We start from the raw sequence: 24,408 nt of genomic DNA on the forward strand, positions 1-24,408 counted from the left end.
GGCTGGCCAGCGTCCTCCTGCAGGGCGTGTTTGTCCATATGAGTCCGTCTTGTTTCTTCAACCAAGTGGTAAACTGCTTCAGGGCAAGGACTGTGTGCTGGATGTAGAAATCTGTAAATTAATTAGAAACGTTCTGTAAAAACACATGATCTGATTATTATGTGGTGTCATTGAATACATTGAAGAATTATGGGCATATAGATTTAACTCTTCCATAAAACTTGGGTGAATAGGGTATTTGGGGAATCTTTTTTTTTTCTTTAAACCTAGTTTTTTATCTCATTTTTAAGAAGTAGAAAAACTCTGTTGAAGAGTAAGGATGAGTTTTGCAATTTATTAATACCATTACCATAATCTCATCTCTTAAAATTTTACCATAGTTCATAGGACTTTAAAAAGTGTAAGTAGAATAGTATTTATTAGGTTTTTAAAAAAATATTTACTGGCAAGTACTTATTTTAAAGATAAAACTGGACATTTATTATTATTTCCATTTCTTAGTGTTGAGATTAGCTTTTCCAATATATTTCTCTGGAGAAAGAGTGGAAACATAGATGAAGAAATTTGGAATTACTTTACTTACTAGTAATTTTTAGCACTGAACATAATTGTATACACATTGGATTCCACTTGATGCAGAACAAAATGTGGACTATGTCACGTGAGAGGAATGCAGTGTACCCAGAGGGCTTGAGCTGGGAATTTGAAATCCTGGTGATTATAATTTGTAAACTGATGAGTTAAGAATGAAAGTAAAGCATTTTAACTTGGCTTATTATTTTTTGAAAGATCCACTCTAAAACAAACACATTTTTTGCCTGCCACTCCTTCCTAATGCTGTTGTTTACTTACAAGGAGTATAAATTGATCTTCTTGCTTTTTTTTTCTTTAGATCTGCTAGGACTAATGACTTTCTCAGAGGAGGGATTTTGTTTAGCCTTAGTACTTACGAAGACGTAGGAGAATTTCGTAATGACAGGTACTGACTTATTTTCCCTGTTTTTTACACTGAATTCAGATCCCTTTTGCTGATGCTCTGGATTTGTTCCGAGGAAGGAAAGTCTATTTGGAAAATGGCTTTGCTTATGTACCACTCAAGGACATTGTGGCTATCATCCTTAATGAATTTAGAACCAAACTGTCCAAGGCTTTGGCTGTAAGTATTTTACTTTGTTTCCATATTTCCGTGTTCACTTTATTTCTATATGTTCATGTTTTCAGTTACATACTGTTGATAGTTTAGTTCTGTACTTCTTAAAAAATAGTTTAATTTTTATAGTAATATTCAGATTGCTTATGATGCTGTACTGTTATTTGTAGAACTCCTAGGTTTTAATTTTTTTTAATTTATTCTATTGAAGTATAGTTGACTTACAAGGTTGTGTTAATTTCTGCTGTACAGCAAAGTGACTCAGTTATGCATATATATATATTCTTTTCCATTATGGTTTATCACAGGGTATTGGGTATTGAATATAGTTCCCTGTGCTATACAGTAGGACCTTGTTGTTTATCCATTCTATAATAGTTTGTGTCTGCTAACCCCAAACTCCCAATCCATCCCTCCCCCTTGGCAACCACAAGTCCATTCTCTATATCTGTGAGTCTGTTTCTGTTTCATAGATAAGCTCATTTGTGTCATATTTTAGATTGCACATATAAGTGCTGTCATATGGTATTTATCTTTCTCTTTCTGACTGACTTCAATTAGTGCGATAATCTCTAGCAGCCATCCATGTTGCTGCAAATGGCATTATTTCATTCCATTCCATTTTATGTGTACCACATCTTCTTTATCCACTCATCTGTTGATGAACATTTAGGTTGTTTCCACGTCTTGGCTATTTTAGTAATGCTGCTATGAACGTAGGGGTACATGTATCATTTTGAATTATGGTTTGTCTGGGTATATGCGTAAGAGTGGGATTGCTGGATCATAAGGCAACTCTATTTTTAGTTTTTTAAGGAACCTCCAATACTGTTTTCCATAGTGGCTGTACCAGCTTAAATTCCCACCAACAGTGTAGGAGGGTTCACTTTTCTCCACACCCTCTCTAGCATTTGTTGTTTGTAGACTTTTTAATGCCATTCTGACTGTTGTGAGGTGATACCTCACTGTAGTTTTGATTTGCATTTTCCTAATAATTAGTGATGATGAGCATCCTTTTATGTGCCTATTGGCCATCTGTATGTCTTCTTTGGAGAAATGTCTATTTAGATCTTCTGCCCATTTTTTGATTGGGTTGTTTGTTTTTTTGTCATTGAGTTATATGAACTGTTTGTGTATTTTGGAAATTAAGCCCTTGTTGGTCACATCATTTGCAAATATTTTCTCCCAGTCCATAGGCTATCTTTTCGTTCTATTGATGGTTTCCTTTGCTGTGCAAGGGTGGTTTTTCTTTCTTTTGCTTGTAAGGTTGATTAGGTCCCATTTGTTTATTTTTACTTTTATTTCTATTGACTTGGGAGAATGACCTAATAAAACATTGGTATAATTTATGTATGAGAATGTTATTTGTAGAGAACAAATATTTGTAGAGAACAAATAATGTTCTCTTCTAGGAGTTTTATGGTGTCATGTCTTATATTTACGTATTTAAGTAGGGTTTTTTTTAATTTATTTTTTTGGCTGTATTGGGTCTTCATTGCTGCACACGGGCTTTCTCTAGTTGCGGTGGGTGAGGGCTACTCTTTGTTGTGTGCAGGCTTTCTCATTGCGGTGGCTTCTCGTTGCAGAGCGTGGGCTCTAGGCACGTGGGCTTCAGTAGTTGCAGCACATGGGCTCAGTAGTTGCAGCACGTGGGCCCTAGAACACGTGGACTTCAGTAGTTGTGCTGCGTGGGCTCGGTAGTTGTGGTGCACGGGCTCTAGGGCATGTGGGCTTCAGTAGTTGTGCAGTAGTTGTGGCTCGCGGGTTCCAGAGCGCAGGCTTTGTGGCACACGGGCTTAGTTGCTCTGCAGCATGTGGGATCTTTCCAGACCAGGGATCAAACCTGTGTTCCCTGCATTGGCAGGCGGATTCTTAATCACTGTGCCACCAGGAAAGTCCCTTTAAGTAGGTTTTTATTTGTTACTTCTCATGGTTAATTTTGTCATTTTTTCTTTCTCCTAGTAATACTATTGGTGAGATGATTAATTTTGTGAACAGCCTTTGTCTCTTCAAGGTTGTGTCTTTTTTTCCTTGGGATGGATGTCATATGTGACCCTTAACAATTAGTGTGGCCTGTGGTAGATATAATCCCTAGATTTCTGTTCTAAATTGTTATTTTGTGTCAGTAGAGGGCAATGTAGAAGAAAGTCTTTATGTTTAATTAGGAAAAGCAGTACTAGGTTAGTGCTACAATAAACAGCCTGCTGCTGGGTGAAATTGGAGGTAGCTGAGTTAAATAAATGACATAATCAGTGCTTTTTAAGAGATTTGTTTAAACAGACACTTAAGTGATAACATCTTAAAAATACATTTTTCAGTGTTGTTTGTTAATCTGAGTGTAGTTTTCTTTTGTACTTTTTTGGGACACTTTTTTGGGTAATTAGTGTTTAGTACATAACTTCAAAGTTATGTGCTGTGGCTCTTTTTAAGCTGTACCGATTACCGTATAAGCAAAGGCCAACCTTTCCTTTTGAGTTAAAACTTATAATTTTTTCTGGTATTGTTCTTATTCTGAAAACAATAACTTTTACTCAGTCCTACTTTGTATTGGTGCCAAAAGCCTCATTTTCTAAAATACTGGGTTGGCCAAAAAGTGCTTGGCTTTCTTCTGGGTAGGTCAGGGCCCGAGTCTGGTTGAGAGGTTGTCCATAGAGCCCTTTGCCTCGCCGTGAAGGAGAGTGGATGGAGGGGTTTGCCTGGGAAGCTGTCCTGACAGCTTTGGAGTCTGAAGCTCTGGGAGGAAGGGAAGGTGTTGCTTTTAGGCTGAGGCAAAGCGGAAATTAAACCCATTGTGATGGTTTCTTGATTACTGTCTTTTCCAGTGAGGAAGGTTTTGACCTTGAAGTATGTAATTGAAAGAATTTGAAAATATCCTTGTAGGATGAGAAGAATTGCCCTAAAGATTTAGAAAAAGGTATTCTAATCTGTGGTAGAGGAAGAAATAAATGGTGCTGGGGAAGGTCAAAGTTGATAGAAGAATTTTACCCCAGGTGACATCTGCAAGCTTGTTGTTAGTCTTTGATCATGTGATTTATATTATAAGATAACAAATCTGGCTTTTGAGCATGCTTTAGGACTAGTAAAAGATGGGCATTATGTTCTCATTTGATAAGAGCTCTTTTCTCACCCTGCTGATTTGTGAGACTCAGCTGTGGCACCGTTTCCTCCAGGAAGCCCCCCTGAGCCCCAGGATTGTAGTGAGTGTTTCTCCTTTGTGCCCCCACAGCATTCTGCACACTACCAAACTGCAGTGAGATTACTCCAGTTAGCGTTTTTCTTCTCAACTACAATGTAAGCTTTTTGAGAGTAAGGGCTTGGTCTTAAACTTTCCTCTCTACGTAACATAGGGTCAGTGCTCAATAACATTTTGTTGGACTGATAGATACTGAATAATGAGGATGACTCTTACTGTCCGCACATAGTTTACTGCTTGTCTGTGATCTCATTTGATCCTCACCACAAGTCTCTGAGATGGATGAGGATGACCGTCTGCATCACACAGGCTAGGAAAGTGCTGCTCAGAGAGGCCAGGTAGTTTGTCCAGTGTCTTTTTGGCCAGTAATTGCTGCAGCCATAACTGGATCTCGGGTTTTCTAATTGTGATTCTTTGGATCTTTTGATGAAAACTGTGCCTTTATGAGTAGTTGTATTATCAGGGGATTTAGATCTTCAAACTCAGGAAATATTGAAAGGTATAGTGTATTAGGGTCCGGTTACAGAGCAGGCAAAAAGGGTGAATTTGGAGTTGAGATGCAATAAATTGATAACCAGTTAGGGAAAAGAATGAGGGAAAGATATATTTCTTTGCTTCACATAACAATTTTAGAACCTTTAGCCAGTTCTCTCAGTTAATGGTTTTTTTTTCTTTTTTAATAACTTTTTATTTGTTCACCCATGTATTGTTTTCAGTACTAGGGATATAATACTTAATAGGATAGATGAAATTTCTTCTCTTATAAAACTTATACCAGTTACCAAAGAAATAAACAATAACAATATTATATGTGACATGAAGGAGCCAGCAGAGCAAAAGTAGAGGAAAGTACATTCTAGGCAGGAGCGGTCATTGATGCCAAGGCCCCAAGGAGAGAGGGTTGGCATTTTTGCACAATGCTGGAGTATAGTGAGCTAGCGGGGAGCTGTACAGAATGAGACGGCAGCGATGCAGGACTTTGAATAAACCAGGGTAGAGAGATTGATTTTTTAGCCTAATGTAGTGGAAAACCATTGGATGGTTTTGGAAAAGGGAGTGATATAATCTGATTTATATTTAGAATAGGTTACTGTGGCTGAAAACCACTTTGGAGGGTATAGAAAGAATGGCAGTAGGAAGACTAGTTCAGAAGTTTATCACTTTAATCTAGATGGTGGCTGGAAAGAGGCTGGTTGTGGTGGTGATGATTCAGAGAACTCTCTGGATTTCAGTTACTTTCTTGAAGTGCTGTTGACACACTGGGTGTGAGAGAAAAAGAGGAAATCGGGATAAAAACAATAATGATAGCTTATACTTAGTGAACATTTTATATTTGCCAGGTGCTGTTCTAAATGCTTCACATGAGCTTCACATTTCATCTTCACAGTAATCCTGTTAGGTGGGTACCATTTTCAGTCTCTGAGGCGTACAGTCTGCACAGCTAAGTGAGGAGCCAGGGCAGGGTTTGCATCCATGCAGCCTGGCTTCAGTCTTTACTCCTGACCACTGTGTTGCACTGCCCAGATTCTTGGCCAGAGTAACTGATTAGAGGGCGATGTCTTTTACCACGATGTGGAAGACTGTGTGAGAAGTCCACAGGCTAAAACCAGGAGTTCTACTCTGATCATGTTAAGCAGGAGGTGCTTGTCAGTCATCCAGATGGTGATGGCAAGTGTGAAGTTGGGTTTAAGTCTGGATTTCTGGGGAGGATAAAGTGAAGCCCTGAGACGTAGGGGGTCACATGGCCGAGCTTGGGTTTTCACACACTTCCACTCTGTGTCACTGGTGGAGCGTGCTTGCTTTGTTTTTAGAAAACGGGCAGCTTCTTAAGTTGTAGCTGAATATCTTTAAGGCAGATTCTCTTTTTTCTCACGTTATGTGACTAATTTCACTTTCTGTGGGTGAGATTCATCATTAGAAGGTGCTGGTAAAACTTTAGAAAACAGACTTTCAGAAAATATATTTATTCTAATTTAGAGATAGAAAGAGGACTTTCGAGAAGCTCCCTGGGAAATAACTGACAACAAGTAAGCAGCTTTCTTGGAGTCACAGAGGAAAGTAAGGATTTTCTTTTTTTGAAAAGGATTTTCTTTTTCACATGTTTAGAATAGTAGTTGGATCTGTGACTCACCCAGTATTTGTTGCTTTGGAAAAATATTCTTTGTAGGCACTTGATCAAGTAATTTTTTATTTCTACAGAGCTTAGAATCCTCTTAAATCTTTTATCCTCTTTTTAAAAGCAGTGTTCAGTTTAGTTCCTTAAGCTGTGCTTAAATATAATTAATTTTCTTGAATGGTTACTTTGTGATCATATAAGAATTTTCTTTGTCTTATTTGTGTCTCGTTGAAATCCTTTGGTTTTGGATTGATTAATATGTCTTTTCCAATATTACTTCCTGGTTATTTAATGTTATTTTAAAGTGATTGCAGTGGACCAGTCAGTGTAGCTGCTAATCCTTCACTTCTGACTTTACTCTCAGGCACCAGCCCATTCATTCTCCCCTGGTACTGAGCTCTAGGAAACAAAGCAATGCAGTTAAAAGCCATGAAACTATCGATAACAGAAAAACCATTCATTTTGGGGGAAAAAATAAACATCCTCTTTTTACTTTGAAGACACACTTGTTGACTGAGGATGCTAAATTGAATGTTGCTCTTTAGATTGTAGAGGACCTAGTAACCGAAGTGAGTATTTCGAGGTAGGGTGTGGGGTCAGGCAGGCGCACTGGATCCCACAGACGAACAAGTCATTACAAGTGAGTCTTGGCATCTTTCTCCATATGTATTTTATTGGGTTGGCCAAAAAGTTCGTTTGGGACTTTCATAATATCTTACGGGAAAATCCAAACGAACTTTTTGGCCAACCCAGTATTTTAGAAAATGAGGCTTTTAGCACCATCACAAAATAGGGTTGAGTAAAAGTTATTGTTTTAGTGGAATATTCTAGGTTTTTGATAGGCTAGCTTAGATTCGTTGGAAAAAGAATCAGTTATATATATATTATATATATGTGTGTGTGTATATATATATATATGGTGCTTAAAAAATTCCAAAGTGCTATATATTTTTCAGGTGTTCATTTGAAGGGGCTAGTTCATGTAAAGAATAGAATTTTAAGGGGTTTGAATTTTTCCCTGTGGTGCTTAGTACAATTTTGCACTTTGTGTTTATGGAAATTATTGGTGGCAAGAATTTTAATGATTCACTTATTTCTAGTTGCTAGCAAATGTTAGCAGCACATCGACATAGGATTTTTAGAGCAGCACAGGATTTTAGAGTTGTGTGATAATCATTTGTGTGTTATCTTGCCCTCATTCTTGGCTCCTAGAATCCAAACTTGAGGTTTATAGATATCAGTGGACATGCATGTTTGTCCTATTGTGTATGGTAGTGCTTTAGCTTTCTTTTATAAGGAGCTCTCAATAAAACTTACCAGTCAGGCCTCTTCATTTTGCCCATGAAAGTTTAGCCCCGCAAAGGCTTGGGTGGCTTACCAAAATTCTTGTGGCTGATTGGTGAAGGACTTGGGTTCTTCACTGTGGGTCTCCCATAACTCCTTAAAGTCAGTGCCTTTTTTTCATAGATTGTTGCCTCTCCCCAGGCGCAGTCAAATACCTCTGCCCCTCTACTGCTCTCTTATTCACCCTCAAGTGTTCTATGACATGTTTTACATGTAGGCTTCTCCAGGGTAGTAGGGACTGAGCCCTGTTCAGCTTCTCCAGGGTAGGGACTAAGCTCTGTTCAGCTTCTGCAGGTAGGACTGAGCCCTATTCAGCTTCTCCAGGGTAGGGACTCAGCCCTGTTCAACTTCTCCAGGTAGGGACTGAGCCCTGTTTGGCTTCTGCAGGGTAGGGACTCAGCCCTGTTCAACTTCATTCTCTCTGATGCTGAGCACAGTACCTTGAGAAGAGCAGGTGCTCAGGATCTGGTGAATTACCCTGTGAGAGCTGCATGTTTGTGTTTTCTCCAGATTTGTTGAAAAAAGTACGTGAAACGATGTTGCACTTCAGTGTTCTGTTTATAAAAGGAAAGAGTGAAGCACCTCAGATGTGGGAAGGGCTGTGCATGCAGAATATTTCTGCAATCTCTGTTGGGAACGTCTGTGGCTGCAGTACCCTGCTTCCTAAGAACCGCTGCAGTTGGCTGCAGGGGTTACAGTTGTTACTCTTGACAGGTTTTCTCTGGAGTATGTAATATGTGAGGTTATATTTTGTCTAGAAATTTATGATGCAGCCTCAGCCAGGTTTAAACTCTAGCTTGAGAACAGCAGCTTCTCTTTTCATGGTTGAACTAACTTTCCAGAGTAATTCTTAGGTTACTATTTCTGTGGTCACCTTTGTGTTCCCTGTGCACCCTTCCCCCCACTCACAGAAGAATGCCCCTGTACTCCTCTATAAACACTCCTGTTCCTCAGATCATTTATCATATTTAACAATTATAATTACCCCTTTTACACTTCAGCCGAGATTGGCTAGAAGATACTTAGTATTTTTACACACTATTTATAGTGTTTTTTTCCACTGAGCTGCATTGCTTTCATTGACACTTGAGTGCACTGAAACACAGATTTTTATCCCTATTACTCACTTGTGATGAGAAAATATCTGCAGATTCAGTTGCTAGGAAACAGCTGAATACTGAAATAGGTTTTTTTTGGGGGGGGGTCCTTGTAAATTCAGTTCTTTGACAGTTCTACTCTCATAGAGCAAAAATTTATTCAGTCTCTACAAAGAAAGATGCATCACCTGTTAGTTTTCCAATATAAAAATTTTGCACAGGGGGAGCTAGGAATACGAATACAGTTTTGTTCCAGGATTGATTAAATTTTGAGAGTGTAATTTTTCACAGTGACTGGACATTGAGAAGTAATGATTATGTGTACATCTTTGAGTTTCAGTTTTTTTTTCAAAGCTTTCTGATTCCTTATTAATGAGAAAGAATGAGGATAAGAGAGAGATACACACACACAACACAGAGGAATTTAAACCAAAGTAAAATATTATATTAATTAAACCAACTTTGTTTCATAGAAATAAGATTGACACATCCTGTGTTAAATCCAGATCAGCTTTTTTTTAAATCTGTGACACTTAATAATGGTGTGCCAGAGAAAGAATAAATGTTAAAAAGAAGTGTTTGGTTATATATAATGTTTGGCTTTCTTTTATACCTGACTGTCATTTTTGTCATAATTATATAACATTTAGAAAAAGATTTTCATTCAGGTTCAACATAGTAATAAACTCTTTGTGAGTATTCACTGCGTGCCAGGCAAATATGCAGGGGCAGAGGTATGATTAAGCTTTCAGGGTGAATGGTGAGGGGGGCAACAGTGGGCAGAGATGTAAACAGTCCTCCTGCGCTGTGGTCTGTGAAAGAGCAGTGTGTCCTGGGTGCAGCGGTAGCACAGGAAAGAGGTGATGGACTTAGTCTGGGGACCGCAGAGAAGCCTTCAAGGAAGAGGTCAGCTCTGAGCTGAGTTTTGCAGGGCTCTTTTTGGATGTGAACAATCCCTTGACCTTGTTTTTTTTGGGGTGGGGGTTGGGGATGGGGAATAAGACCAGTATTAGTTGTCTTCATTTGTAAGTTGGCTCTTCGTTTCTTCCTTGTCCACACCCTTGGTTGATGTTTCTCTTCCCCGCCCTGTCTGTACAGGCAGGTGAGTACTGTCCAGATACCAGCTACTAATTCTGTACCTTCAAATTTCACTGCTTGTCTATTTAATTGCACATATATATCTGAGGAACTTGGCAGGGAGTGCAGAATACATCTTCTGATTTACATGCATTGAGAATCTTGTGTCTCAGAAATAAAAATCTTATTAAGGCTTAATGTCCTAATCCAGGTGACACAGAGAACTCTGTGAACTCAAGTAGGCAGCATATGTAACATTGGAGTGGCATGGAGAATGTTATCTGAAATGAGAGTATGTGTGAGTTCAAAACAAAAATAAAAACAGCAAATGGAAATTGTCCCCGACTAGTTGATACTAGAAATAATCAAGGAATGATAGAATTGAGAATCACTAAATGCACAGGTTTGGTTTCCCCTAAATTTTAAAAAAGGCACTAAGAATAGGAGTAAATGTTTGTGAGACTCTTGCTGTTTGTATAAAATCCTTTTTATTTTTAATAATTTTATACATTGAGGGTGCATTTTAGAGCATGATATTAGGTGAGTTTCAGTATTTTCAGGCCTACATTTTAAATTAGAAACCTATATAGAGTTACGAGACTTTAGTAATATGGAAGGCACTTAGGTCTGGTTTAAAAAAAATTATGGTTGTCCTTGGAGCAGCTATGATTTTGTCCGTATACAAGACTATATTTGTTGAGTTGCTAAGTGGTTAAGGGAACAGTGTCAGTGAGCAACTAAATTGAGATGTGAATGGGGTGATAATCTAGAAAAAACAGACCTGAAAATGGAAAAAGATATATAAGACAGATTTCTTTCTCATAAACTTGGAAACAGAAGAATCGCAAACAAGATTCGTAATCAGGTAATCAGGTCCAGTTTTCACATTGACTATTAAAGGCTAAAATAATGGAGGGGAGGTGAAATAACATTCAATCTTTGAGGAAAAAACTTAACTAATACAGCTTTGGATTTTGGCAGGGTGGCTGTAATCCCAAAGAAAGAGAATAACAGTTTGCATTTACAGTCTTTTCTAAGTCTTCAGGGTGGCTGTAATCCCAAAGAAAGAGAATAACAGTTTGCATTTACAGTCTTTTCTAAGTCTTTTGTAAGTACATTTTCATTAATCCTTCAGGCTACTTTTGAGTTTTGTTTAAAAATTAAGAAGGGCTTCCCTGGTGGCGCAGTGGTTGAGAGTCTGCCTGCCAATGCAGGGGACGCAGGTTCGTGCCCTGGTCCGGGAGGATCCCACATGCCGCAGAGCGGCTGGGCCCGTGAGCCATGGCCGCTGAGCCTGGGCGTCTGGAGCACCACAACGGGAGAGGCCATAACAGTGAGAGGCCCGTGTACCGCAAAAAAAAAAAAAATGAAGAAGGAAATCATTTCTACTTCCTAAGATGCCTGAAAAAAATTACATACTGAAAGTCATAGAAATTACTGCTTTACCTTGATGGCTTCAATGTTTTATGTATTTCTCTCATTTTTTTTAACACTTTGGCCAAGGAATTTATCATTTGGCAAATATTTATCGGTTGCGTAATGAGGGTTGGGCCTGAGGCAGTATGTTACATGTGCAGGTGTGAATGTGCACACACACGCACACTCACACACACACACACATTTGAAAGTGTGTTTTTCCCTTCAGTTCCAGGTGGTGCTGAATCATTCTTCTTAGGTCAGGAACCTCTGAGCTTTATTTATTTTAGGTGGAGAATTGGCCTGCTTGGTGGTGGTGGTTATGGTTATGGAGGCAGATTTCTGTTTATTAAGCACTTACTGGGTGCCGGACACTATTAAATTTCTTATATGCATTGCTGATTTAATCCTGTCAGTAGTTACTGAGCTGGTTATTAGCATGAGTTTTGCAAATGAGGGAACTGAGGCTTTGAAAGGTTAAACAATTCGTCCAAGATCACAGTGCTAGTTAGTTGCTGAGCCAGAATTCTACCAGTGCACCTGAATCCTTGGTGCCTTGTTTGTGATCCCTCTTTGTGGGAAGTGGCACAATGATTCCTTTTTCTTTTCTTTTTGGGTTATCATTGATGAGCATAAATGTGTCAGTCAACACCTTACTGTAGAGCGATGGTAGGATTGGGAATTTTACTAGTTGGAAATATCTTAAACAAGTAGTTTCTTGCATGTTAGATTGCTCTGTTGACCGAGATCCTTTAATTCATTACTGTTTTAGAACAGGGACTTTGTAGTGTCTTTGTTTTAATTTTTATTTTTGTGACACAATATGATGTAATTTATACCAGCTCAGTCTTGGATTTGAAAATGTCAATAGATATTCTTAACTGTTCCAGCCTTCTCTCTCAGTTACACTCTTTGTATGTTCACTCCCACTTTCCTGCCCATCCCAAAGCCCACCCACCCATGTCTTATATTCCATATACTCATCTTCTTCTTGTCTCTTACATATTGTATGAGGGTTCAGGTCCACATCTTGTGTCTTTGCTTCTCTCATCCATATTTCTTCCCAGTATTTTTTTACTGTGGTAAAATACATGTAACATGAAATTTACTGTCTTAACCGTGTTTAAGTGAGACAGTTGTACCTGGTTCTGAAAGTGCTGTGAAGAAAGCCCCAGTGCACTGCCCTTGCTGCTGTGGAACCCAGGTGGTTCTTTTTCTGCTTCTGGTGATGAACTACAGTTGTAGTTCTTAGTGCATGATCACAACTTTTCTCTTTTGTTTTTGTGGCCAAATATAATTTATGGTTCCTCCAGTCCCTAGTTGTAATTTCTACATGTACCGTTGCTAAAAGTACATAATACGTGAATGATTTTTTAAAAAGTAATCTGTGGGGCTTCCCTGGTGGCACAGTGGTTGAGAGTCCGCCTGCACCAGTCCCTAGTTGTAATTTCTACATGTACCGTTGTTAAAAGTACATAATACGTGAATGATTTTTTAAAAAATAATCTGTGAGTGGTGCTTGTTATTGGACTAGCCAACAATTTGACATTTATTTTGCCTTCAATAAGTTCTCAACTTCTAAGAATATCATATATTTGAATCCACTGTTTTACTTACAAAGAAAAAAATCTGTGTTAAATAGACTAGCATATCTTTTTGAAAAATATGGTATGGGACTTTGAAGGTTTCATATTATAGTGTTAAACGATTCATCTACTCTCTTGGTTCATTGTTTATTATGTTACTAGAATACTTCAACACATTTCAGACTTAATTCATAATTCATTGTGTCTTGGATGTGAATCCATTGTTCAGTGCATACACACACACACACACACACACACACACACACACACACACACACTCTTACATACACTCTCCAGTTTTATTTTTTAAACTTTTCCCCTCATAACTCTGCTAGTTTATCACAGTGTTATGGTAAGAAAGATTAACAACCTACCGGAAGATGCAACTAGGCAGTAATAGGTAGTTTTTTTGTTTGTTTGTTTATTCATTCATTCCTTTATTTGCCTATGGATGTCCAATTGTTTCAGTATCATTTGTTAGAAAGGCTATCTTTCCTTTGTTGCATTGCTTTTGCATCCTCATCAAAATCATATTTGTGTAGATTTATTTTTGGATTCTCTGTTCAGTTATGGTGATGTATGGATTTATCATCTGCCTTTAACAGTCTTTATGACTGTACTTATAAGTCTTGAAATCAGGTAGTCTGATTCTTCCTACTTTTCTTCTTTTTCAAAATTGTTTTAGCTGTTCTAGTTCCTTTGCCTTTCCACATAAATTTTAATATAATATTGTTTATGTCTTCAAAAAATCTTGCCATTATTTGGATAGAAATTGCACTAATCCTATATACCAACTTGGAAAGAATTGACATTTTTACTATGTTGCATTTTCCAATTCATGAACATGGTATGTCTCTCCATTTATGGGGATTGTATTTGATTTCCTTCATCAGTTTTGTAGTTTTCAGCTTACAAGTAATATACATGCTTTGTTAAATTTACAATAGGTAGTTTAGAGTAGCTTAGGCCTAATGGACAAGCCTTGTCTTCAGTTTAGATGATGTCTGTTACGTTAATATGTAGTTCTTCACTAAAGAAACATCTAAATGTTGATTATATTTTACTTTTGGTAGAGAACTTTGTTTAAGAATTAGGAGAAATTTGAATGCCGCAGTTCAAGTTAAGTACCCTTGTTGCTTCACTGTAAGCTTTGTTAGTAGAAAACTGTTCTGTCCTTTATATGCATTGCAGGCTATTTTCTCTTTCTAGGTCATCCTAAGGAAATTGTTAGAACTCCTGTTTCCAGGTGTGTGTGTATGTGCACGCATACATGCGTGCGTGTGTGTGTTTCCCTAAAGGAACAATGCTAGTGACCTTCTTTGCTCTTACTAGTCTGTTTGCTTTAACTGTGCTTAGTATTTTTCTCTTTAAGGCCATCTTTGGCATCTGAGGCGTTGAAACTGACATTTTGTTAAGAAATGCCTTACAATGGGGCCTCCTTTTCAGCAGCTGGGCCCTAATTCACTTAAGAATCCCTCACTCCTGGTTTCACAGTCTTGTTCTTTAAGGATCAGGTATACTTTTCCCATGGGTATCAAACAGAAGCCATCAAACAGAATAGAAACTATTTGAAATAAGAGTGTAGGTTTTTTTTCACTTCTTAAAGATTTGCAGCATATTCTTGGAGAATAAGTGTAGTGAAGATTAGAATTACATATGCCTACATTATACCTTAGGTTAGTAATGTATGCAGGTTATATTTTAATGTTTATGATCTCTATTTTTTCTTTTTAATAATTGTTCCTCTTTTCTGTGATTGGGACTCTGCTTTTTATAAGTATTATGTTTGAATGTTTAAACTGGCTTCATTGAGGTATAAATGACATACATAAAATTCATCAATTTTAAGTGTACAGTTGGATGAGTTTTGACATGTGTATGCGGCTGTGGGAACCATCACCACAGTCAAGATATGTAATATTTCCATCACCCCCCAAAATTCCTTGTCCCTTAAGCATTTAATCTCCTCCTTCTACACCTGGCCTTTGGCAAACACTCATTTGCTTTCTGTCATGATAATTTTGTTGGTTTTAGAATTTTATATAAATTGAACCATATAAATATCCTTCTGTGTTTGGCTTTTTTTGATCTGTATTATGTTTTCAGTATTCATCTGTGTCAATTCATATTTTGGTAGTTCATTCTTTTTTTTATTATTGTGTAGTATTTCATTGTATGAATGTACCACAGTTTGTTTATCCCATCCCCACTTAATGGACATTTAGATTGCTTCTACTTTTTGGCTACAGTGAATAAAACTGCTGTGAACATTTGGGTAAATGCCTCTGAATGGGATTGCTGGGTTGTAGGCTCAGTATGTACAAAGTATGTTGAATTTTATGAGGCACTAGGCTAGAGTCTTTTGCATTTCCACCAGTAGTGTATGAGTTCCAGTTATGCTGTAACCTTGCCAAAAGTTGGTATTATCAGAATTAAAGATTTTAACAGTCCTAATGGGTGTGTGATGACATCTCATTATGCTTTTAATTTCCCTAATGACTAATGATGTTGACCATCTTTTCAGCCCTTATTTGTGATTCATATATCTCCATTGATAAAGTGTCTGTTTATATCCTTTTCACATTTTAAAAATTGGGCTGTTTGTCTTTTTATTGGGTTTTATGAGTTCTATACACACACACACACACACAATTCTGTATATTATATATATACAGTTCTCGCTGTATAGAATTCTGTTTGTGTGTGTGTGTGTATATATATAATTATGTCTGTATACACACATTCATATATAAATATGTATATGTGTATTTGTGTGTTTTGTGAATATTTTCTCTGTCTATACTTGCCTGTTTTTGTTTGTTTTAACAGTCTCTTTTGAAGAGGAAAAATTTTAAGTTTTGATGAAGTCCATTTTATCAGTTTTTTCTTTTATGATTCATTTTCTGTCTAAGAAATAGTTTGCATTAAATGGTCTTATTAGTTTACTAGGGAATGGAGAGAGTGATATAAGAGCCGTGAGTCTCATATTCTGATTTCTTCAAAATATACCAACACTTCATAACTTAGTGAAAGAATCTCAGTACTTACAAGCTTACTTTTTATGGCCTATGTCATTGATGAAAGTTTTTTTGGGCTAAAAATAGGTGTCTGGGACACAGAGAGAGACCACACTAAGCCTTATAACTACGATATTGATCCACTCAAAAGTAGTAATTTGAAAGAAATGAAAGAAAATAGCAGTGAAACTCAAAACTGTGTGAAGGGATGGGCAGAAAATTTGGCCTTTATAGTAAATTTAATAGACAATACAATTTAAGAATGTGGATGATTGACAAAAACTTAGAGGAGAAGGAAAAGTGGAGGAGAATAAATTTGAATTGACGTATGTTTTGGTGGACAAAAGAAAATGTGAACTTTAAAAAATATATATATTTATTTATTTATTTTTGGCTGCGTTGGGTCTTCGTTGCTGTGTGCGGGCTTTCTGTAGTTGCAGTGAATGGGGGCTACTCTTCATTGCAGTGCGTGGGCTTCTCATTGCAGTGGCTTCTCTTGTTGTGGAGCATGGGCTCCAGGTGCTCGGGCTTCAGTAGTTGTGGCATGTGGGCTCAGTAGTTGTGGCTCACGGGCTCCAGGGCACAGGCTCAGTAGTTGTGGTGCACGGGCTTAGTTGCTCCGTGGCATGTGGGATCATCCTGGACCAGGGATTGAACCCGTGTCCCCTGCATTGGCAGGCGGGTTCTTTACCACCGCGCCCCCAGGGAAGTCCCGAAAATGTGAACTTTTAAATAGAACCTTGGTGTATATCTTTTTCATAGTAGGTAAATTCATTTATAACCTCTTTGTTCCCACAAAACATCTGAGGCAGCTTACACAAAACACATTGATTAAAATAGTTAAAAAAAGAAAAAGGAAAGAAAGTTAGGACAAATGAACAAATCATAACTCTCAAGTGTCAATCATAGCATTGAGCTTTGTATTTGGCTATAAGCTTTCTGGGAATAAAGGCAAAAAGGAAACCAGTCATTTACATAGAAAGGAGGGGGCTGTACCATTTTCTGAAATCCGAGACATAAGAACTGTGCTGTACCAGATGAGTAAAAATTTTTACTGATGGAGGATGTATGAGTTAATATAAAAAATTTAAATCACCAAAATGATAAAATCTTTCAGTATATTTGAGACTCTAACGTTAAACACTGTAGTAGACATAAGTAATTTGAACTCTTTTTTTTCAATTTTTATTTATTTAATTTATTGAAGTATAGCTGACATATTAGTTTTAAGTATATAACATAGTGATTTGATGTTTTGAGAGATTATACATCATTCAAAGTTGTTATAAAATATTGACTGTATTCTCTGTGCTGTATATTACATCCCTGTGATTATTTATTTTATAACTGGCAGTTTGTACCTCTGAATCCCCTTCACCTAGTTTGCTCTTGCCTCTACCCATCTCCCCTTTGGTTTGTTCTCAATATCTATGAGTCTGTTTCTCTTTTGTTACACTTGTTAGTTTTGTTTTTTAGATTCCACATATAAGTGAACACATATGGTATTTGTCTTTTTCTGTCTGACTTATTTCACTAAGCATAATACTCTTCAGGTCCATCCATGTTGTTACAAGTGGCAAGGTTTCATTATTTTTTGTGGCTGAGTAATATTTCATTACATATATAGTATATACCACATCTTTATCCATTCATCTGTCATTGGGCACTTCCATATCTTGGCTATTATAAATAATGCTTCTATGAACATAGGGGTGCGTATATCTTTTCTAATTACTTTTTTTGTTTTCTTTGGAAAAATACCCAGAAGTGGAATTGCTGGATCATATGGTAGTTTCATTTTTAATTTTTTGAGGAACCTCCGTACTGTTTTCCATAGTGGCTGCACCAATTTACATTCCCACCAACAGTACCCAAGGGTTCCCTTTTCTCCACATCCTTACCAACACTTGTTATTTGTTGTATTTTTGATAATAGCCATTCTGACAGGTGTGATATGATATCTCATTGTGGTTTTGATTTGCATTTCCCTGATGATTGGTGTTGTTGAGCATCTTTTGATGTGCCTTTTGGCCATCTGTATGTCTTCTTTGGAAAAATGCCTATTCAACATATGTATATGTATAACTGAACCACTTTGCTCTACACCTGAAACTAACACAACGTTGTAAATCAACTGTACTCCAATGTAAAATAAAAATCAAAGGAAAACAAAAGAAAAAAAATGAAAAAAGAAAAAAGCCTATTCAGGTTCTCTGCTCATTTTTAACCAGATAATTTTTTAAACTCTTTTTTATACATCTTGGTATTTATGTACTTATCCCATCTTTCTGTTGTTCATTGAGAAGATACTGTACTCTCAGCATTGTTGCCAGGGCTTTGAAAGGATACAGAGGCACTTAATGTTGTCCCTGTAACTTGAAAGCTTAAGTTCTAGACAGAAAGGCAAATGAACAACAGGAAACACTTAGAAAATAATTACACATAAGCTCAAAGGTACTTGCTGTAAATACATTGATGTGGACTGTTACTGGATCTGGGTCTTGATGTATTTGGCTAAGTGGGAAATAAGTTGTGGGGTTGGTAGGAATTCTGCTGCTGCAAAGGTGAGGTGCACCTGGGCTTCATCCTTTCAGTTCAGTTCAGAGCCCAAACAACATTGGACTGGACAATCAGAGGCCACTTTCATACCCTCTGCAAAGGATAATCACAACTGATACCCATTAAAGAACATGAATATTAACATGAATATTTTTATGACAGTTGAGAAACATAGATTGAAAAGATGAGATGGTTCTTTTTCATCTTTAAACTCTCAGTGTTTACCATATTACTTTGTGTATTATAAAGACTTAATAAACGTTTATTGAATGAATGACTAAAAAGAAAAATGGGGAGAGAGGTGTTCTATAACCATTTGTAAGAGAAGTAAAATATTAATCAATAAAAATAGAAACCTTTTTAAAGAGTTTTAAAGAAAGGATTGGATGATGAGAGCTGTTAATTTTTCTAATACAGTTATGGTGACAACTTGTCAGTATTGTGTTTGTTAGAATCTAGTTTATCTGTGGGACTTAAGTGAAACAATACTAATTTATAGAAGTTGTATGTACTTACAAAATAATCCCATGTGTGAAGTCACTTGTCACTAACCTGGCAAAGAAGCCACAGATTTCGAATAGCTGAATGTAGTTGCAGGTGAAGCATTGCTCCTTAATTATCAGAGTTCTTTTCTTACCTTCTTTATTACCAGTCAACTTGCTGGGCTGTTAAATATTTGATATTTCTGGCACCTAGTATAGTGTCCAACAGCATATATGCAGTGTGTAAACAAATGTTTCTTAAGTGCTTTCTACATATGGGATGTGGAGTAGAAGTGGTTTAAGACAGGATTCATTTTTTTCTAATTTATTTTTTAAAAATTTTATTTTACTGAAGTATAGTTGATTTACAATGTTGCATTAATTTCTACTATACAGCAAAGTGATTCAGTTACACATATATATACATTCTTTTTCATATTCTTTTCCATTTTGGTTTATCATAAGATTGAATATAATTCCCTGTGCTATACAGTAGGACCTCGTTTATCCATTCTATGTGTAATAGTTTGCATCTGCTAATTCCAAATTCCCAGTCTCCCCACCCGCTTTGGCAACCACAAGTCTGTTCTCTATGTAAAACAGGATTCTTGATACAAGTAGCTTATGTACTCTTCCAGTTGACATGAATAGATACACAAATAACAATTAGTATAGCATTGTAAAAACATAATTCAACAGCTATGCCAGTTTGGAGAAGGAAAGGGATCTCTAATTTGTTAAAGGAAACACGGATTAATCTTTAAAACAAAGATAGAAATTCATTAATTTATTCAGTCACTTTTTACTGGTTAAAGAAAGAAAAGGAAGCATGCATCTTTTTGCACTTCTTTTGACAAGTATGTGTGCAGCCATCTAACACCTTGCTAATCTGTTTGAACACAAAAATGTAAATCATTATTTTAACAGGAAGTTAGCCTTTTGCAAATAGGTGAATATTTATAGCCAGAAGGTTGCTACAAGGCAGCTCTTATAGTGTCAAATAAATGCTAAAAAATCCTTCACCAAAGAATAGGAGGTATTTATAAATAAGAAGGCTTAAAAATGTCCATATACAAATGCCATAATAGTAAGATTGAATGGAGAAGATAACTGGGCAGAAGACCACATTTACACTAGACAAAATGTAGGGGAAATTTTAGGGAGGAAACTCATGTAGGGAAAATTTCTATTAGTCAAAGGGGATTTTAGGTAAGAAATCTAGGTCTAAATTAAAAAGATAAGGATGAATTTAGAGGGAGGATAAGGACTGAACCTTGGTATAGTAATGGGATAAGGTCATGTTACCTACACTTTTAAAATAATTAATTAATTAATTAATTAATTATTGTCTGTGTTGGGTCTTCATTGCTGCGTGCAGGCTTTCTCTAGTTGTGACGAGTAGGGGCTACTCTTCGTTGTGGTGCACGGGCTTCTCATTGCGGTGGCTTCTCTTGTTGCTGTAGGTGCGTGGGCTTCAGTAGTTGCAGCACACGGGCTCAGTAGTTGTGGCTCATGGGCTCTAGAGTGCAGGCTCAGTAGTTGTGGTGCATGGGCTTAGTTGCTCTGCGGCATGTGGGATCATCCAGGACCAGGGCTCGAACCCGTGTCCCCTGCATTGGCAGGCAGATTCTTAGCCACTGCACCACCAGGGAAGTCCCTCCTATACTTTTATATTCTTACTGATTCATTAATATTTCATGATTGCCACCTCAATCCACAGTCTGTAAAGAGCAACTTAGGAAGTATTTTTCGTACTTAAGTTTGCCTAGTTGTCAGAAAAGAGATAACTTATTTGCTTGCCAAACCTGTTTTTTTTCCCATGTATCTACTCATACTCACATGTACAAGTGATGAGGATGATGGGGAGCCAGTTGTAGGTCTCCTTCCTTCTGAGGATGTGCCTTAGGGCACTGAGATGAATTATTCTGGAGCACATTTTCCACAGTGCTTTCTGTATTTGTACACAGTTTACTTCTCTGAGATGTTCAGTTTCCCAAAGAGTTAAATATTTGATATGAATTTTATATGCACATGAGTTGGTGGAGGTGGCACAAGGTGGGCTTTGACGTGGGAGAATTTGTGAGGACATGGGTGCAATATTCAGGTTTGAAGTTCTGAGAACCCAGAATGGATAGAAGAAGAGGGGGGAGTGTGAGCCACGTGCCCTTGAGCTTGGCCGTTGATGGGGAAAGGCTGGCCCAGGAGGACAGGGCAAGGAGAGTGTGGGGAGTTGCCATCAAAGTCTAGTGTCCAGAGGGTACATAGCACTCAGACTTACTCCAGACTGATGTCAGTGTCCAGGATGGTTCACTGGTGTATGGGATACAACAACATGAGTGTCTTCTTACTGCCAATGCTGCCAGGTCTGTGGTGACATTGATACAGTTTTGGGTGGTCTCCTTGTGTGGAGGAGGAAGTAGCTATGGCTGGGGGAGTGGGTGTTGGTCTCAGGAGCAAGGGGTGGTCTCTCCGGGCCTGGTGACTGGCAGTACCCAGGCAGGGAATTTGGGCTCCAGCCAAGCAATCTGGGCCCCAGAGTGGGTCTCATTCCAGCAAGTACATTGAAGTGAGCTCACCCCAGTCTGGCAGGGTCTTCGACAGAACCCTTGTGGGCCTGGAGGCAGGGACAGGAAGGACAGGTGGGATATAGTAGTATTTGCGTTTATATTTAACCTCACCTTTTGAATAGTCTTTTTATATTTGGGCAAGTTTTCCCAATATAGATCTAGCCTTGCTAATGTAGGAGTCAGTCTTGCCAATATGGAAAGCTGTACTCAAATTTTCATCCTCTTTTGTAGCCAGATTTATAGGCATATGACTTAGACTTAACCTGTTAGACTCACTTCCAATGAGACTTTGGTTAGAACTGAAGAAGCAGATTCTGCAGAGAGCTTCCACTTGTGCTGGTGGAGGTGGGGGGTGGCAGCAGGGACTTCCCAGTGGTTGATTGCAGTGATGGCCATTTTCTAATCACTCCTGTATTGTGACATGGTTGGGACTTTGTTCCTGGAAGCTTAACTTTGACCGTATTTCTTCATCTTCCCAATAATTTTGTGAGATGCCCAGTAATCTCTTAAACTCCTTTTCTGCTAATCAGCCAGGGTCAGCTTCTTTTGTGTTCAACTAAGGGCCATGGCTGGGCCTGGCTTACCTAGGAGATAAGGCTGCAAATGAAGACAAGGCTTCATCAGAGTCCACCTAGTAACTGGCTGCAGCTGAGTGTGTGGGGTCAGCCAGTCAGTACCTGCTGCTGAGTAGGAGTGAAGCTGGCTAGGGATTAACTTCCACATCCACCAGGACTCATTTCAGATTGCTTTTTGGGGGTGAGTTGGAACAGAAATGGAAAACAACTGTGTTGATAATTGGTCTGTTTGGCTATTGAGTGTATGGAACAGTGATTTTAGTTTTGGATATGTTTAGTTTGAGGTTCCAATAGAATTACTCATTTTTGGAGATATCTGGCATGTAACTGGAAATGCAGTTCTAACATTCAGAAAAGCGATAGGTGATAGAAGTGATTTATTCAACTCACGGTTCTTTCAAGGCTCTGTTGAAGTTGGATGAGAGCAGCATGGAATGAGGAGAGGAGGGTTGAGGGCAGGCCTTGGGGAGTGTTCATACTTGTGGGGAAGATTGGGGAAAGAGAGCATGAAGAAGCCTGGAAAGAAGTGTTCTGGAAGGATGGAAGGGAGCTCAGTGGGTATGCTGTTGGGAAGCTGAAGGGAGGTAGAGAGCTCCCAGGAGCAGGTAGGAACCAGCTCCTACGAAGGGCGTAAAGACAGAGGAGAGGCCTTCGGTATTTTTGTGACTTTGGAGAAAGTCATGGAAAATAGAGTAAAACCTTACAGTAGCAGAGCGAAGGACTGAGGTAATATCTGGAACAATAGAGGTTAAGTGGAGATTCTGGTCAGATATTGTTAGACAGATTTGGAATCTAAATCATAAAATAAACTATGAAACTAGGGAACAACCCATATCTTTGTCCTTAACTGTTTTTTATCAGGCTTTTTTTTAATCAGGTTATTAGTAAGTTCATCTGAGTCATTGCACCAATGTATCATATCCTTTTGTTTGAATGAGACAACAGCTCTCTAGTGCGGAAAATTTGGGAAAATATTCTGCTTTACGATTTTAGTGTTCATTAAACATTATTATGTAAGCTGTAAACAAATGTTAGAGAACTTAAATGTTTGTGACACTGTGTTTTTATCATGAATGTTAGGTGTTCTCTTGTATTACAGTGATCATTGTTAATAGTTTGACCTCGCTGTATATTTCTGCCAGACTATTCAATGATAGCTATTTGCATTCTGTCTTTTCTTCCTTTTTTTTTGGTGATATGCGGGCCTCTCACTGCTGTGGCCTCTCCCGTTGCAGAGCACAGGCTCCGTACGCGCAGGCTTAGTGGCCATGGCTCACGGGCCCAGCCGCTCCGCGGCATGTGGGATCTTCCCAGACTGGGGCACGAACCCATGTCCCCTGCATTGGCAGGCGGACTCTCAACCACTGTGCCACCAGGGAAGCCCTTTTCTTCCTTTCATTCTAGTTTTTCCCCATCCTCATGAACAGTGACTTCATTGTTATTGAATGAGAGGCTTGACTGCTGTGGTTGGTTAGAACCTCTGCGGTTCAAGATTTTCATTTTTTCTGCATTTTGAAGTGCTGTCTTTTTATATTTTCATTTTCTCTATTTTAAAGAGCTGTCGCTTTATGTTTGATATTCTGATAGAATTATCTACTGAAAACGAAAGTCTGTGCTCCTTGAATTCTGGATTCAAAATAATCATCTAGAATAGATATGATACTAGAGCAAGATGAAAGATGCCAAGATGCCAAACTTCACTTACAAAGGTTTATTATCAACAAGACTGGATCTTGATTTGTACCAGTCTTAAAAATGTATCTTGCATTGTAATTTGAGCTACGGTATTTCATCAGACATACAGTTTAAATTTATAGGATCCTATTTTTTTGCCTTAATTTATGTCATCAAATAGAAGACACTAAATTCAAAAAGTGTTTCTTAAAATAAAGATATATTTATATGTTCTGTCATTATTTTTGTGCAGAGTGTTTTAAAATGAATTGTTCTTAATTTGTGGAAGATGATCTGAATATAATTACGTATCATAGAACTTTAAGGATTCTTCAGTGGTCGTCTAGTTCAGAATCTAAACCCTCCTATAAATTATTCCTTTATGTACATGAAAGCTTAAAGTATCTTTTAGTTATTGGTTTTGTCAGTGACCTGATCCTAGGCAGCATACATGGTGGTAGAGTTAACTCCTGCCCCGTCCCCAAGATGAAGGAGGTGAGGCCCGGCAAGGCTGACTTGCACCTGGGTGGCATCTGGTGAAGAATGGAGGTCTGC

The 24,408-nt window shown here is 38.0% G+C and overlaps 1 protein-coding gene across 1 annotated transcript in view; it reads left to right on the plus strand.

Annotated features, from left to right (window-relative positions):
* LOC112411973 (DNA primase large subunit-like) overlaps positions 1 to 24,408 on the plus strand; it is a 223,324-nt gene that overhangs the window by 11,373 nt on the left and 187,543 nt on the right. Inside the window, exon 5 of the mRNA XM_024763397.1 lies at positions 1,019 to 1,156. Coding sequence (XP_024619165.1) covers positions 1,019 to 1,156 — 138 coding nt within the window. The remainder of the gene's footprint in view (positions 1 to 1,018; positions 1,157 to 24,408) is intronic.

The sequence above is a fragment of the Neophocaena asiaeorientalis genome, unplaced genomic scaffold, assembly GCF_003031525.2.
Source record: "Neophocaena asiaeorientalis asiaeorientalis breed wild unplaced genomic scaffold, Neophocaena_asiaeorientalis_V1.1 scaffold906, whole genome shotgun sequence".
Taxonomy (NCBI): Eukaryota; Metazoa; Chordata; class Mammalia; order Artiodactyla; family Phocoenidae; genus Neophocaena; species Neophocaena asiaeorientalis.